General features: G+C 49.0%; 1 protein-coding gene across 1 annotated transcript in view; it reads left to right on the top strand.

Annotated features, from left to right (window-relative positions):
• LOC120653419 (structural maintenance of chromosomes flexible hinge domain-containing protein GMI1-like) overlaps window positions 1-15,051 on the top strand; it is a 31,319-nt gene continuing 16,268 nt past the window's right edge. Inside the window, exons 1-15 of the mRNA XM_039931168.1 lie at window positions 1-346; window positions 459-491; window positions 778-864; window positions 963-1,018; window positions 1,943-2,026; window positions 2,537-2,609; window positions 3,245-3,300; window positions 3,382-3,496; window positions 3,608-3,676; window positions 4,234-4,317; window positions 5,150-5,200; window positions 7,129-7,243; window positions 7,324-7,376; window positions 7,447-7,575; window positions 13,677-13,767. Coding sequence (XP_039787102.1) covers window positions 5-346; window positions 459-491; window positions 778-864; window positions 963-1,018; window positions 1,943-2,026; window positions 2,537-2,609; window positions 3,245-3,300; window positions 3,382-3,496; window positions 3,608-3,676; window positions 4,234-4,317; window positions 5,150-5,200; window positions 7,129-7,243; window positions 7,324-7,376; window positions 7,447-7,575; window positions 13,677-13,767 — 1,438 coding nt within the window. The 5' untranslated portion in view covers window positions 1-4. The remainder of the gene's footprint in view (window positions 347-458; window positions 492-777; window positions 865-962; window positions 1,019-1,942; window positions 2,027-2,536; window positions 2,610-3,244; window positions 3,301-3,381; window positions 3,497-3,607; window positions 3,677-4,233; window positions 4,318-5,149; window positions 5,201-7,128; window positions 7,244-7,323; window positions 7,377-7,446; window positions 7,576-13,676; window positions 13,768-15,051) is intronic.

Raw genomic sequence — 15,051 nt, 5'->3', positions numbered from 1 at the left:
TAGGATGGCAGAGGCAAGCAGAGGAGCTAAGGGAAAGGCTTTAGTACAATATTCAAATGGGTTCGAGGAAGAATATGCTTCAAGAATGTACCAGTTTCAGGTACTGTTGCCAAGTGGTGTGAGCATCAGCCTCACGCTGAACAACCCTGGCGAAGAGATGTTGGTTCGTGATCTATTGCATAGTGTCAAGAGGGAGTTGAACAGTGCCCCTGTGGGAGGTGGAAAGGTGCGGGAGATACACTGGGATGGCAATATTTTTCTAACGGACCTCCTTGACAAGAAGATTACAGACAAAATCAAGTTTAGCAACTTTGATACCAAGAGTACAAACATATTAAGACTCCACGTGAGTCCGTAACCATTTCTATTTTCTATCATAACAGCGGGTTAAGTTTTCATTCATGAGATGGCTATGTATACTATTAGATGCTGTATCTGATATCTGTTTATTTTGTCAGGATGAAAAAGGAGGATTTGTCAGTACATTTGAGGTGAGTGTGTGATGTAATGCTATTCAGATTCTCTACTCTGACAATTTAGCACTTCATTGCCTATTCTTGATACAAAGTGCTGAGAACTATAGAATTCTTTAAGAGCTAAGGCTCGCATCCTATCTTGCTAAGATACAATTTATGCGTTAGTATCTTGTTGCGAGCCTAAGATCCTTGTGCTTGTGTTTTGAATTCATAACTTTCAGAAATCAATTGAGTTCTGCCGATATCAACCTGTTGGACTAATCCCTATCTTAGTTCTTACTCGAACAATTGTTATCTGCAGAATATGTGGGACCTTACCCCTCAGACTGATCTGGTTCAAGAGCTTCCGGCAGAATATAGCATTGAGAGTGCTCTTGTTGACCTTATTGTTAGTTTTCTTGTTAGAATCATATATTTTAATATCTGGTTGGCATTTTCTGATGACCCCTCCCTTGGCCTTTTTTTGTTCTATTTTCCTTTTCTCAGGATAATGCACTGCAAGCTGTGTGGTCCAATGGTAATGGAGAAAGGAAGTTGATCAGGTTAGTACCCCATGCATTTATATTATTCCCATCGAAGTCCTAGGGTCTAAAAGAACCAGTTTTTTTCCGAATTAAAAGAATCAGTCTTTTGATATTGTTTCCTTTATCCATTCAACTACAACCTGTATCATCAGTCTTTAATATTGTTTTCTTCATCTGTTTTTTAGTCAATTTTCTTTATCTGTTCTACTTTAACCTGTATCTATATATTTGTTAGCTAGTAATCTATGTTTGGCATGTAATGCTAAAAAAAAGAAAATTAATAGCTGTTAGCAAAAGAAGCTACTACTGTTAGCAGATGAAGTGTGCGAAGTCGTTTTCCTCATTTGCTAGGTCAACAGGTTAAGAAATATTGCAATGCTGCACTTTATTAGCTTGATTTTTTTCAATGACTATTCGTATGAAGCCAGAGAGTAGGGTGTTGGGTTTAAAGTTACCAGACAAGTAATATTTCATTGAGGAAAGGCAATGGAAGAAAAGAATTAACAACAGCTGAGCTAAAAGCTAAAACTCGGATGAAATCTATGAGGAGAGATACTGTTAGTTGTGCATTCCAAAGAAAAGGCTTTAAATGAAAAAAAATGTGATGGTACTAAAGTGAATGAACAAAAAGGTATAAAAAATAATAATGTAGATGTATGGGGCTTGATTTTTTTTTTTTGATCTGAAGAGGTGTCATTATTCATTAGTATTAGTATGACAATAAGCAGTTAGCTACATTGAGTTGCTATATTTCCATGATATTCATACATAATGATGCTTTCTGCTGTTGGTGTTATCAGACTATATTTATGATCTTACATTATTTAGAGTTTTGTCTTCAAGTATGCTTCCATAGCGTTACAGTATTTAATTTTTGGGTCATACATGTCTTCCAGACTGCACAAACTTGGTATGGTTACTGAAACTTGAATCTTCTTACAGGATAACAGCTAACAAAGATAAGATTGTGATTTTTGATACTGGTAGGGGAATGGACGGTTCCGATGCGAATTCTATCTCTAAATGGTAATGTGGGAAGCTCAAACATGATATATTTTTATGGGTCATTTTTCATGCTGTGAACCATGCTGGGAGACTGGGAGTACTGGGGATGGTGTAGTGAGTGCTTTGTTTAATAATATCGGGATCCATGCCTTGTAGTATTCAGGCTTCTTCAACCTTAAATACTTGATGACCAAAGTGACAGCAAAGGCTCCAATGTTGGAGTGGCTGTGTAGTTCTGCTTCTGCACAATTGTTGAATCTAAAACTAAGATATCTAGATCACACAATTCTATAAATTGTTCTGCACACTCTTTTTTTATTTGATTCTCTCGACAATTGATACTTGCATCTATATTTTTGGAAGTGTACGTGAGAAAAAAGTGGTTTTTATTAATTTATGAATAATCTTGTAAAATTCTTTCAAGTTTCAATTTACGAAGTATATAGACCACACTACTACTTGTTTATTAATGTTTTTTCATACCATTTTCTCCATATAATATGTTAATAATTAATCTGACATACTGTACAGGGGTACAATGGGTTCTTCTAACCATAGAGCATTTCGGCAGAAAGGTATTGGTGGGAAAGCACCATATCTATTGGTGAGAATACTTGACTGACTCGAGACTTCAATTTATTTCAGTTGAATTGCATTGTATTTGAAAAAGGCTATTATTGTTTAGCAGATATTTATTTGAGAAAATGTGCAGATATTTGAAGTTGACCAAATTGGGCAGAGTAAATTTACATCCACATTTGGGTTGTTTGGATTATGGTTCAGGAAATGGGATAGATATAAAAACCAGAACCTGGCATCTGCACCCCCAAATTGAGCACTTTTTCTTTCTTACTTTTTGAAGAGACTGGTGGCACCGACCGTATTTGCTTGTTACTCTGCTAGCGTGTGAACTCAATTGAAAAGCCTTCATTGGCCTTGCAGCCAAGAACTCGTGGAGCGTCCTTACTTGGCTGTGGGAGTTGATTTGGTGGTGCAGGCCCATGTGGGCCACCTGCCCAACGACCCAATCAGCCATCCACATGCCTGAACCAACAAGACTTATATTCCCTAATAATAATAATACTTTGTTGACGCCTTTTAAATTTTCATAATTTTTTTTTATTTTTTCCTTCTTGTTGGTTGATCATGTTGGGTTTCATCTCTAGTGTACCCAACTTGCTTGGGACTAAAATGCTTCTTTATTGTTGTACTTATGTATGTTTTTGTTAAATATTGCAGCCCTTCTTTGGGATGTTTGGTTATGGTGGAACTATTGCTTCAATGCATCTTGGAAGGTATGCCTTTATCACATAATTTAAGTAGAAAGTTGTGGTTGTTGTGCTTGATGCACTTGTTCTGTTTCTTCTGTGCAACAGAATTGCTATTGTTTCCTCTAAAACTAAGGAATCTAGAAAAGTGTTTATCTTACACCTATCAAGGGAGGCCTTGCTGGAAAAACCAGTATCTAAGAATTCCAAATACACTTGGAAGGTTCTCTCTCTCTCTCTCCCTCCCTCTCTCTCTCTCTCCAATTTTTGCTTGCTTGCTACTTTATTTGCTGTACTTTCCAAAGTAAATCAGATCAGTACCTCTGGATTGCAGACTGCTGGAGGAGTTAGGGATCCATCTAAAGAGGAGATGCTGTTGTCACCACACCAGAGTTTTACCCAGGTGGTTACATTGCATTTTTTAATCAATTTCTGAATGTTCTGGTCTCCTGAAAGTGTGTCCTGTGTTGAATACAGTTCCCATAAAAAAACTGATGTTATAAGTAACATAAGTTTCCTATAGCAGTTTGCTAGGATATATTTGATCACTTAATATTTCATGGGAAAATTGTCCTTTCCACACACGCACTCATCTTTTAGTGAAAACTCTCCAATCGATATATTGTGAATAACACTGTGCTGTGTGTCAAAGGTAGTATCTGCTCCCACGCATTCCACACACACCCCTTCCCAGCAGAAACGAGGAGTTGAGATTCCATAAGAGCTTGATTTAAAAAAAAGAATTGAACACTGCTGTGACTGGTTGGAAGAATATTTTACTTATTAGTAAGTTAGTCATATATACTTCTTTCAGTGTCCATTTTGCAATCTACTTTCACCTTTGTATTCTTTACAACCAGTTTTAGCAAATGAATCCAAATTGTAACTTTGTGTGGTTTGATAATGTTTTGTCAAGTTGTTCACCTTTTGCTGTGCGCGTGTTTTTATTCACATTCACAGGTGGAGATCTGTCGGTTGAAAAAACATCTAGAAGTAGACAGACTTCTTGGTTTTTTGAAGGACATCTATTTCCCATATATCCAGGTTCTTATGTGAATTTATTCCATACTAGAAACTAGTGAGATAAATTTCCATTTTGCCTTAGCAGGATTAAGTTTCTTTTCTTCAGGTACTTAATTTTGTAGTTTCCATTTTTGAACTGTATTTGGTTAAGTCTACTATTAACATGAATAGGTGCGCTTGTTCTATGAATCCATTATGAACTGAAAGATTTTCCTGCTGAATTTTTCTGATACCAGCAAGAGCGACATTGTTCAACAGTTTAGTTGTTTGTAGAATATTAAGACAATAGCCAGAAGCCCAAAGCCATTGAACCTTTTGACTAGGTTCTGGAAACCAATCTGTGCAATGCAGACATTATTTTTTTTCTCGAACGTGCAGGAGAGCAATGCAGACATTATAATTGAATTGATATAATAATACTCATTTGTATCTGTACTCACATAATTGGAAATGCGCAATGCACCCATACGGTGCAAAATTGTTTTATTTAACCAATATTAACTAGTTTCTTTCTCAATATCTAATTAAAGAGGTACAAGCTTGAAACTAAGCTTGAGATGAGGCATCCAGATAATCACCTGTTACTGGCCAGGCCTTACCGGTCTTCTTGGCAGGCACAAACTTTTCAAAATGATAACATTAACACTGGTCTCAAGCTGTGGCTGGGCTGCAAGTTGAATTTCTGAATTCAAGAGGATCGTTAATAGTCATCCGAGTCAAGCTATTTTGACTGTTGTATTGATGCAGTTCATTTTACATGTTTTATTTGTAAACACTTTCTTGTGGAGAATGTATTTGCAAAGTAGGCCTACTTGGTGCTATTATACTAATGCAATTTATTCAAATTGTTCAGTATGATGAGGATAATGAATCAACGAATACAAGGAACCCAGTTGAATTCGAGGTTTGTCTTTTATTCCCTGTCAATATTTCAGGCCTCAATATCAGACTGCTATTCATTAGTTAAATTTGTGAGTGCCTCGTGTAGGAAAGTAGGATGCGTATAATGTGGTCGATTTATTGCATTGAGCCCCTTGGGAATCATATATAGAGTACGGAGACTTGGGTGGTATGGCACCTCCCCGATACATATGGCAGTTCGGGATTACTTATCCTAACCTACCATATATACTCTAACATCCCCCCGCAGACGTAGCGGTAGTAACACGAACGGACAGACTGGAGAACAATGATGATATCCCCCCGTAGTCGGAACGCCGGTGCGAGTGCTTCAACTGGAGTAGCTCATGCAGATGATAGCCCTTTAATGCCGAAGTAGTCGAGGTCGAGGCGGACGTGGTTGAAGCCGTGGAGGAGGGTGTGGCAGCCCGGGTGGTGCTGAGTAGTCGAACGAAGACGCCGAGTGGTTGACCGGAGAGCCGAGTGACCGCGAGTGGCGCTGAGTCGCCGATCGGTGGTCGGAGGCGCCGAGTGGCTAGTCGGAGGCGTCGGGTAGCTGCAGGTGGCGCTGAGTCACTGAGCAGCAGCGCCGGGGGGTGCCGAGTGGCCGAAGAGAGGCACCGAGTACTGCAGGTGGTGCTGAGTTACTGAGCGGCGGTGCCAGGGGGCGCCGAGGGGCCGAACGGAAGCGCCGAGTGGTCAGTCGGGGGCGTCGGGTGGTCGACTGGTGGCGCCGAGGGGCCGCGAGTCGGTGCTGGAGCTGCCGCCGCTGGTAATGGCTTGATCACGAGCATCGTCGCTGCAGCCTGGAAGGGCGTAGCAACAACCTCGTCCTTCGGGGGTGTCGACGAAGATCGGCGACGAACGGCAGGGCGACGCAAACCGATCTTAGATCGAAAAAAAGCAGTAGAGGACTGTGGGGACAATCTCGGGTGCACATACTAGTTTCCTCCCCTCCCTTATCTCTTCCCGATCCTGGTCAGCCATGTGCATGGAAAAAAGAAAAGGAAAGGGCGAAGAGAGTAGAAGGAGCCTGCAGGAGACCCAATCCGATGCAGCAGATGCAGCACGAAGGTAGATGCAATCTGAGGGGCGCCGAGCCGACGAGCACAGGGACGGCGAGGGAGGGCGGAGGCCCCCACGGCGTTGCAACCCGCCGGTTAACAGCGCGAGGGCGTGGCGAGGAATCCCCGAGGAGATCCGTTCAGCGGTAGATCTCGGCGGACGTATGAAGACGACGCGGCGACACGGCTCGACCTCATGGCCCCCGGTGGCGCGGTAGCACAGCGCCGCCACATGCTTCCTCCGTTGCTGGCGACCGCGCCTGAGGCAGCTGTGGTGGTGGCGCATGAGGAGAGGGGCGGCGCTGGGCCAGATGCGCGGGAGAGGGCGACGGGGACGGTGGAGCCAGCCCGACGAGATCCAGGCGACCATGGGAGGTGAGTCCGTCTGCTGCTTGACGACGACAGGCAGGGCGAATCAGAGGGATCTGCCGGGCATCCTACGAGGGCGCTGCCCCCAGCGGAGATCAATCTCCCCGGAGGCGGCGCGATGGCAGCGAAAGCGGTTGCCTAGGTTGAAACCCTAACTCGTGATACCATGTAGGAAAGTAGGATGCGTATAATGTGGTCGATGTATTATATTGATCCCCTTGGGCGGTATATATAGAGTACAGAGACTTGGGGGTTATGGCACCTCCCCGATACATATGGCAGTCCGGGATTACATATCCTAACCTACCATATATACTCTTAACTCCTCGTAAATATTTTCTTTTACTTTTATGAGTCTGGCCTTTCCAATCCTTACTAAATAGTCCACATGGAAAGTTTGCATATGGCTGCAATCAAATGCTCAATATGCCATGGAAATTTTGCACCTCTATCTATCATTCTTTGTTTTTCTGAGTGCCTTGTTGATGATATCTTTCAGGTGAATGGTGTAAATTTAGCAGAGGTACAAGAAGGTGAAGTCACAGTAACTAATATGCACTCTTCAAATGGTCCTGATTTTATTTTGCACCTAAAGTTTACAGAAATAACAGCAGGTAATATATCTCTTGCATTGAAATTAGGATAAGATGATTTTATTTATTTGCCTTAGTTTGTTTCCATGTTGTATTCTTAGCTTCATGTCAATCCCATGCGCGGTTGAAGTGTGTCTACTTTCCAATTACAAAGGTATTAAAGAATTTGTAATGAGCTATGAATACATTGAAGTGTGCCCATACTAACTTTGTGTTCTTTTTAGGGAAAAGAATCTATAGACGCTATCTTGGAAAAGTTAAGGATCGATGGCTATGAAATGAAAGAGAACTTTGACAAGTTCTCTCGTGTATCAATTCGTCGACTTGGGCGTTTACTTCCCGATGCTAGATGGGTAACACTATTAAAGGCACACCCTAATTTAGTCCGCAATTATGATGTGTTCTTTGTGAAACATTTGTCTGATTTAACATAAATAAATAATAAGTCCACTTCTTGCGCAAAGCATTCTGTCGCCTTGCATCCGTACTAATGTTTTTCCTTTACTGGTCTTGCTTTTAATCTACTCTTGTAGCATCCAAGCATTTCCTTACCTTTCGTGGTTCATGCTAACGAAATCTTACAATTTTTCACAAGCTGCCAGTAGTGAATATCTTAGCACCTATCATTTTCTGTGTATTTTAGTACTGTAATCATGGGACACATTTATTTGAAACTGATTTGGATTATCCGATATACCTTTCGCACAACTTTGCATGTAACCAAATTAGGTTATCATGATATTGAGCCTGCCTGCTTGCACTTAAATCATCACAACCCATTTGATAACGGATTGGGCTGATAACATCATCTGGTACTATGCCAAGATAGAGTTACTTGCAGAACCCTATGTTGCCTCAATTGTTTGATACCTTTTGCTAATGCTTGTAAGAGAGAGGATAGGAGAGAATAATAGCTTGTATTCCTCCAACCCTAGAAGGGTGGGTATAAATAGTACCTACACATGGGCCTCTAACACATGGGCTCAATATACTCCAACACCCCTCCGCAGTCTGAACTACCGGCGCAGCGGTGTTCAAGACTGGACAACAAGAAAGCTAACAACCCCCCCGCAGTTTGAACAACCGACGCAGCGGTGTTCAAGACTGGACACGATGAGAGTACAAGAAGAGCACAAAAGGGCTAATACCCCCCCGTAGCCACAACTAGCCACCGACTACGTTGAAGCTGGATCGAAACTCCGAGAAGGTCGACGAGGGCAGCCCCTTGGTGAATATGTCAGCAAACTGTGAGGTAGTCGGGACATGGAGGACCCGAACATCGCCGATGGCAACTCTGTCGCGCACGAAGTGTAGGTCGATCTCCACGTGCTTCGTCCGCTGGTGCCGGACGGGGTTGATGGAGAGATACACGGCGCTGACGTTGTCGCAGTAGACGAGCGTGCTCTTGGCGAGCGGGCTGTGGAGCTCCGCCAAGAGCTGTCGCAGCCAGGACGCCTCCGCCACGCCGTTAGCGACAGCCCGGTACTCCGCCTCGGCACTGGAGCGGGAGACAACCGGCTGCTGCTTGGACGACCAGGAGAACAGGTTGCCGCCCAGAAAGACGGCGTAGCCGGAGGTGGAGCGACGAGTGTCCGGGCAGCCAGCCCAGTCAGCGTCGGTGTAGACCACCAGCTCAGCAGAGGACGAGCGGTGAAGTACCAGGCCGAGGTCCACAGTGCCACGGACGTACCGGAGGAGACGCTTCAGCGCAGCCAGGTGTGACTCCCGGGGATCATGCATATGGAGACAGACCTGCTGAACAGCGTAGGTGAGATCCGGCCTGGTGAAGGTGAGGTACTGCAAAGCGCCGGCCAGACTCCGGTAGGCAGTAGGATCATCCACCGGAGCACCCAGATCAGCAGACAGCTTCGCCTGAGTGTCGACTGGAGTGGAGCAGGGTTTGCAATCAGTCATCCCAGCCCGCTCCAGAATATCGAGGGCGTACTGCCGCTGGTGAAGGAGAAGACCAGACGGGCGAGGCTCAACAGTGACGCCCAAGAAGTGGTGGTGCTGACCGAGATCTTTCATAGTGAACTCCTGCTGCAGAGAGGAGATGACACTCTGAAGCAACTGCTGACTGGAAGCTGTGAGCACAATGTCGTCGACATATAGCAGCAGATAGGCAGTCTCATCCCCACGGCGGTAGATGAAGAGAGATGTGTCAGACTTGGCCTCGGTGAACCCCAGTGTCATCAAGAACGTGGCGAACCGAGAGTACCAAGCCCGAGGAGCCTGCTTCAGTCCATAGAGAGACTTGTTGAGCCGGCAGACCATATCCGGACGACTCGAGTCCACAAATCCCGCTGGCTGTGAGCAGTAGACAGTCTCTGACAAGGTGCCGTGAAGAAACGCATTCTTCACGTCCAGCTGGTGCACAGGCCAGGAGCGCGAGAGCGCAAGCGAGAGGACCGTGCGCACCGTAGCGGGCTTCATGACCGGGCTGAAGGTCTCATCATAGTCCACACCAGGCCGCTGAGTGAACCCCCGGAGAACCCAGCGAGCCTTGTAGCGCTCCAGTGCGCCGTCAGCCCGACGCTTATGCGTCCAGATCCACTTGCCAGTCACCACATTGCAACCAGACGGACGCGGCACGAGGTCCCACGTCTGGTTGGCGAGAAGAGCCGCGTACTCTCTTCCATCGCGCGACGCCAGTGAGGATCCGCCAAGGCGCCGCGGACAGAGGAGGGTACTGGAGAGACCCGCGGCTCTCCCTCGGTGGCGAAGAGAGTCGCGGCCTGGGACGCCATCCGCCGAGTCACCATGGGATGGATATGCCGAGGATCCCGATGGATGACCGGCGGGTGGTACACCACCGGCTCAGCTCGAGAGGGAGCCGGGGGTGGCGGCTGCGGCAACGGCTACGGTGTCGGTGTCGCAGGAGCCTCTGGAGCAGGAGGTGGCGCCGGTGTCGACGCCGAACGACGCCGGTACACCTGCACCGGCTCAGCGTACCGCTGCGGTGCCGGGGTCGGCGCCGAGCGGCGCCGGTACACCTGCACCGGCTGAGCGTACCGCGCAGGTGCAGGGGAAGGCACCAGGGCCGCACGTGGCGCAGCGGGTGACACCGGGTCCGCGCGCGGCACGACCGGAGGTCCGGGGACCGCGCGACCGCGGGCACCGGGGCCGCGCTCGGCACAGCAGGGATCACCGGAAACGGTGCCGGCGTGCCGGGAAAACCTGTAGGAAAAGGACAGACAGATAACGGTGGCTGAACCACCGTGTCAGTCGGAAACAGAGACTCCAGCTCGGGGTCAGGAGAAGGTGTAGAGGAGGTGGAGTAGGGGAAATCCGACTCGTCGAAGACGACATGTCGGGAGATCAGGACGCGGCGAGTGGTGAGGTCAAAGCATCGGTACCCCTTGTGGTCAGGGGAGTAACCGAGGAACACACAACGAGTCGAGCGGGGCGCCAGCTTGTGAGGAGCGGTGGCGGAGGTGTTAGGGTAACACGCACACCCGAAGACCCGAAGGTGGTCGTAGCGAGGAGGGGTACCGAAAAGAGCGTGGTGTGGAGTGGGAGCTGGAGAAGCAGTGGACGGAAGACGGTTGAGCAAGTAGGTGGCGGTGTGGAGGCTCTCAGCCCAGAAGCGTGGGGGAGAGAAGCCTGGATCAGAAGGGTGCGCACGACGTCGTTCGTCGTGCGAATCATCCGCTCAGCCTTGCCGTTCTGAGGAGAGGTATACGGACAAGACATACGCAGCTGAACAACCCGAGACAGAAAGAAAGACCGGGAGGTGGAGTTATCGAACTCCCGCCCGTTGTCGCACTGGACGGCCTTAACAGTGAGGCCGAACTGAGTGGACACCCAGGCAAAGAAGTGGAGGAGGGTGGGGAAGGTCTCAGACTTGGCACGCAAAGGAAACGTCCAAGAGTAGTGCGAGAAGTCATCGACCACCACCAGATAGTACTTGTAGCCAGAGAGGCTGAGTACAGGGGAGGTCCACAGGTCACAGTGAACAAGGTCGAATGCATGCGTCGCATGCGAGGAAGAAGAGGAAAAGGGAAGTCGAACATGACGACCGAGCTGGCACGCATGGCAGAGGGACTGAGCAGGAGCCCTAGTACCAGGAATATCGGTACTACGACCGAGCTGAGCCAAAACGTCGCGGCCAGGGTGACCAAGACGACGGTGCCAAGTGGTGGAAGACGGCGTCGCGGCAAAAGCGGCAGACCAAGACGGCCAGGGCGAAGAACAAGACGAGAGTGGTGCAGCGGAAGAAGGAAGGCGAAGGGTGTAAAGGGGCCCGTGCTGTCACACCGGAGTAGCGGACGCCGGGAGGCCGAATCCTTTACAGTGAGGCCAGAAGAATCAAACTCGATGGAACAGGAATTGTCAGCTGTGAACTGACGAATGGAAAGAAGATTATGAACCATCTGAGAAGCAACAAGGACATTGGGAAGGAGAAAAGAACTAGGAGCAGAACCCACGGCGGTGACAGAAAGGCAAGACCCGTCACCAACCATGATGGAAGAAGGACAAGAGGGGTGTGGGGGTCGGACAGAAGAGAGGATACCGACATCTGGGGTGGTGTGGAAGGAGGCACCCGAGTCGGCGATCCACTCGGTGCTGACCGGCGTCGTCCGCCCCATGGCGCTGAAGGACTGCGCGAACAGAGGAGCAGCTCCGGCAGTAGCAGCACCGACGGCAATCGGCTGCCTGCCGCGCGCGCCAGCGGCGAACGGCGCAGCCGCGGGGGGCATCCCGAACGCAGGCCTCGCGGCGGCGAGGGAGGCAGTGGCCCGCGCGGAGTCCCTGGGTAAAACAGCCTGCGCGGCGTGCGCGGCGACGAGGGAGGCGGCGGCCTGCGCGGCGTGCGCGGCGGGCGCGACGGCCTGAGCCTGCGCGGCGGGCGCGACGGCGGCCTGCGCAGTGGCGAGAGAGGCAGCAGCCCGCGTGGGGTCCCTGTGCGCGACGGCCTGCGCGGCGTGCGCGGCAGCGAGGGAGGCGGCGGCCCGCGTGGCCTGCGCAGCGTGCGCGGCGGGCGCGACGGCAGCCACAAAGGCGGCGGCGGCGTACGTGGCGCGACCCGCGCCCTGGAGCAGAGGAGGCGCCTGGGCGGCGGCCTGGAACAAAGGAGGGGCGGCCCAGGGTGCGGCGGCGGCAGGCCAGGGGGCGGCGGTGGCGCATCCTGGGGCCACGGCCGCGCCGCGGGGGGCATCCCGGGCGCCGGCCAAGGAAAGAAGGAGGGAGCAGCAGCGCCGTGGGCGGCAGTCGGGGGCGTCGGGACGTTGGGTCCCGGCCCAGGAAGAGGCGGCCCAACAGGCGCACCCCCAGCAGCCTGGGCAGCCCCCTCCGCGCCCTCATACGCGCAGGGCGCAGTCCAGAGGCGCAGGGCGGAGTCCGTGGCCTGGGCAGCCTGGGCGGGCCGGGGTCCAGAACCCTGGGCAGCGGCGGCGGCGGCGGCGCCCCCCGCACCCGCGCCCGCGGCCATGGCGGCTGCTGCTGCGGCGGCGCCCGCGCCAGCTGCCAGGGCCGCTGCGGCGGCGGTCGCCCCGTTCGCGCCCCCCGCCACCAGGACGGGCGGATCCGCGCCCAGGGAGGCCGGATCCGGCGCGTCGGCATCCGTCTATGGGTGGGGCGGCGCGTCGAGCTCCGTGAGGTCGACAGCGGCGGGCGCCCAGGGGGCGGCGGGCCAAGAAGCCGGCGGCCAGGCGCACGGAACAGAGGAAGCCGGCGGCCAAGCGCATGGAATAGAGGAAGCCGGCGGCCAGGCGCACGGAACAGAGGAGGAGATGGCGTCGGGAGCAGAGGAGAGGGGAGGGAAGGAGGAGAAAGGGGGCGGCGGCGCCGGCTGCCGGCCGGCCATGGCGCCGGCGGCGGCGGCGGCTACAGTAGCCGCGCCCAGGAAACCCTAACTGATACCATGTAAGAGAGAGGATAGGAGAGAATAATAGCTTGTATTCCTCCAACCCTAGAAGGGTGGGTATAAATAGTACCTACACATGGGCCTCTAGATGGGCCTCTAACACATGGGCTCAATATACTCCAACAATGCCAATTGCTGACCAGTCCAAAACATTCATTTGGTACAATAGTTTATGCACTCAGTATCCTTCAGTCTGCCCAATTGACTAAGTTGTCTTTTGGTTTGACTTTGGAGATATTTCTCATTCTCAACTGTAATGATATGTTTCTATTCCCCCTTGTTACGGATCCTAAGGAGGAATGGAGGATTCATGCTTGGGAAAATCATAATTGAGAGGAAATTGTTAACTTGATCACACTGAACTCATACAATGAATATGATTTGCCTCTAATTTTCAGCACAATAGATACCAATTTCGTTACATGATTCCTCTTTCATATTTGGATTGAAATTATCTAGTGTGGATATTGGCAGACTTAATGCATATGAAACTCATAGAGAGCACCCAAACAGAGTACTTTTGCATTAACTGCTTGATTTGCCCTTTTCCATTAATCTTTTTACCACATAATGTTTTATTCACTATAGGGTCCTCTTCCATTCATGGAAGCTAAATACAGAAAAGGCCGCAAGGCTGAATTCTTTAGAAGATGCTGCAAGAGGGTAAAATGCTTTGTAGGTGAGCTTAACATACTACTACCTATTACCAGACAACCAACTTTATGGATGTATTAACTTGGATAGTTTTTTTATGAAAAACCAAGAAAGCTAAATTTTGGATATTCACTAACTTGTGAACTTAAAATTATTTTTCCCATCAACCTTGCATTTGTTGTTTTAACTTGGATAGTTTTGAATTTGACACTGTATTTTTGCAACGAACAAGTTTACACAATCAAACTGGAAATGCTATGTTGTTGGTACATGTTTAGTAGACCAAAGTCCAAACATGGCAGTTGTTTTAGCAGTACGAAGATGATTGCTTCAAGATCATATATAACCTCACATCCATAGCAGTGATAATTGACCTGCTAGTTATGCCACATCAAACTACACCCAGTCACACACCTTCCTTGTCATTTGCCTGAAAGTACACCTCCTACTTCTCCTTCAGGGCCTGCAACTCGGTAACAAAGTTTTCTATGAAAACTTGAAGAGTCCACTGAGTAAAAACCTGTGTCCTGGTATTAGAAGCTATGTTTGCCTTGATTGTGATTGTTAGTTTGCAATGGCCAATGGGACAACTAATCTGCAGAAAAAATGGCTTAGACAACATGGCTCAGGGGGATCATATCAAAATAGTCGAAGTTTCTGGTGTGTGTGGTGCACCTGTAATCGGGTGTGTTAGGGAGTAGGCCTGCTGGCCTCTCTTTGTATTTTTTTTACTCTCTTCTTAATGAAATGACATGCAGCTTTCTTCAGTTCAAGAAAAAGGGGGTGGTATCAAAATAGGAGATATACTGAACAGAATCTGCGAAGGTCTAAATAGTAAAAGAAATTTATATATTGGTTAAGTCACGAGTACAATCCGTCTTTTAAGGACGAGCAAGGTTTCCAGCAGTCAGTTAGCTGCCCTCCTAGCATTCACAAGGAAGTAATCTGCCTCAAGGGCAGAGGTTGGAGGCGCCATGTGCTAGGTGGCGGCCAACCTTAGCAGTTGCAGGCTCGGGACTTGCCTCCCCCTTCACCTCTGACTTTCAAGTCCGCGCTCAGCACTCGGCGTTGTATGAGGCTAGATGGAAGAAAAGTAGGCTGGATTGAATCGTCTTTAATTAGTTCGGCTGACCATAGGGTGTTGCCATGGCACACCTAGCGGGTCCCTAGCACCTTTGGACTAGAGCAACAAAATATTATCTAAACCCATTAAACAATGTAATAACAACTTAAAACTCATTTTTTTTTATCTAAAACCCTACTTTGTTTCCTGAAAACTATTATTAACCTGTCTGGTCCAAACAACTAT

This window comes from Panicum virgatum, chromosome 1N, assembly GCF_016808335.1.
Source record: "Panicum virgatum strain AP13 chromosome 1N, P.virgatum_v5, whole genome shotgun sequence".
NCBI lineage: Eukaryota > Viridiplantae > Streptophyta > Magnoliopsida > Poales > Poaceae > Panicum > Panicum virgatum.
Note: the sequence above shows the minus strand (reverse complement) of the source record. Positions and strands in the feature narration are given on the sequence as shown.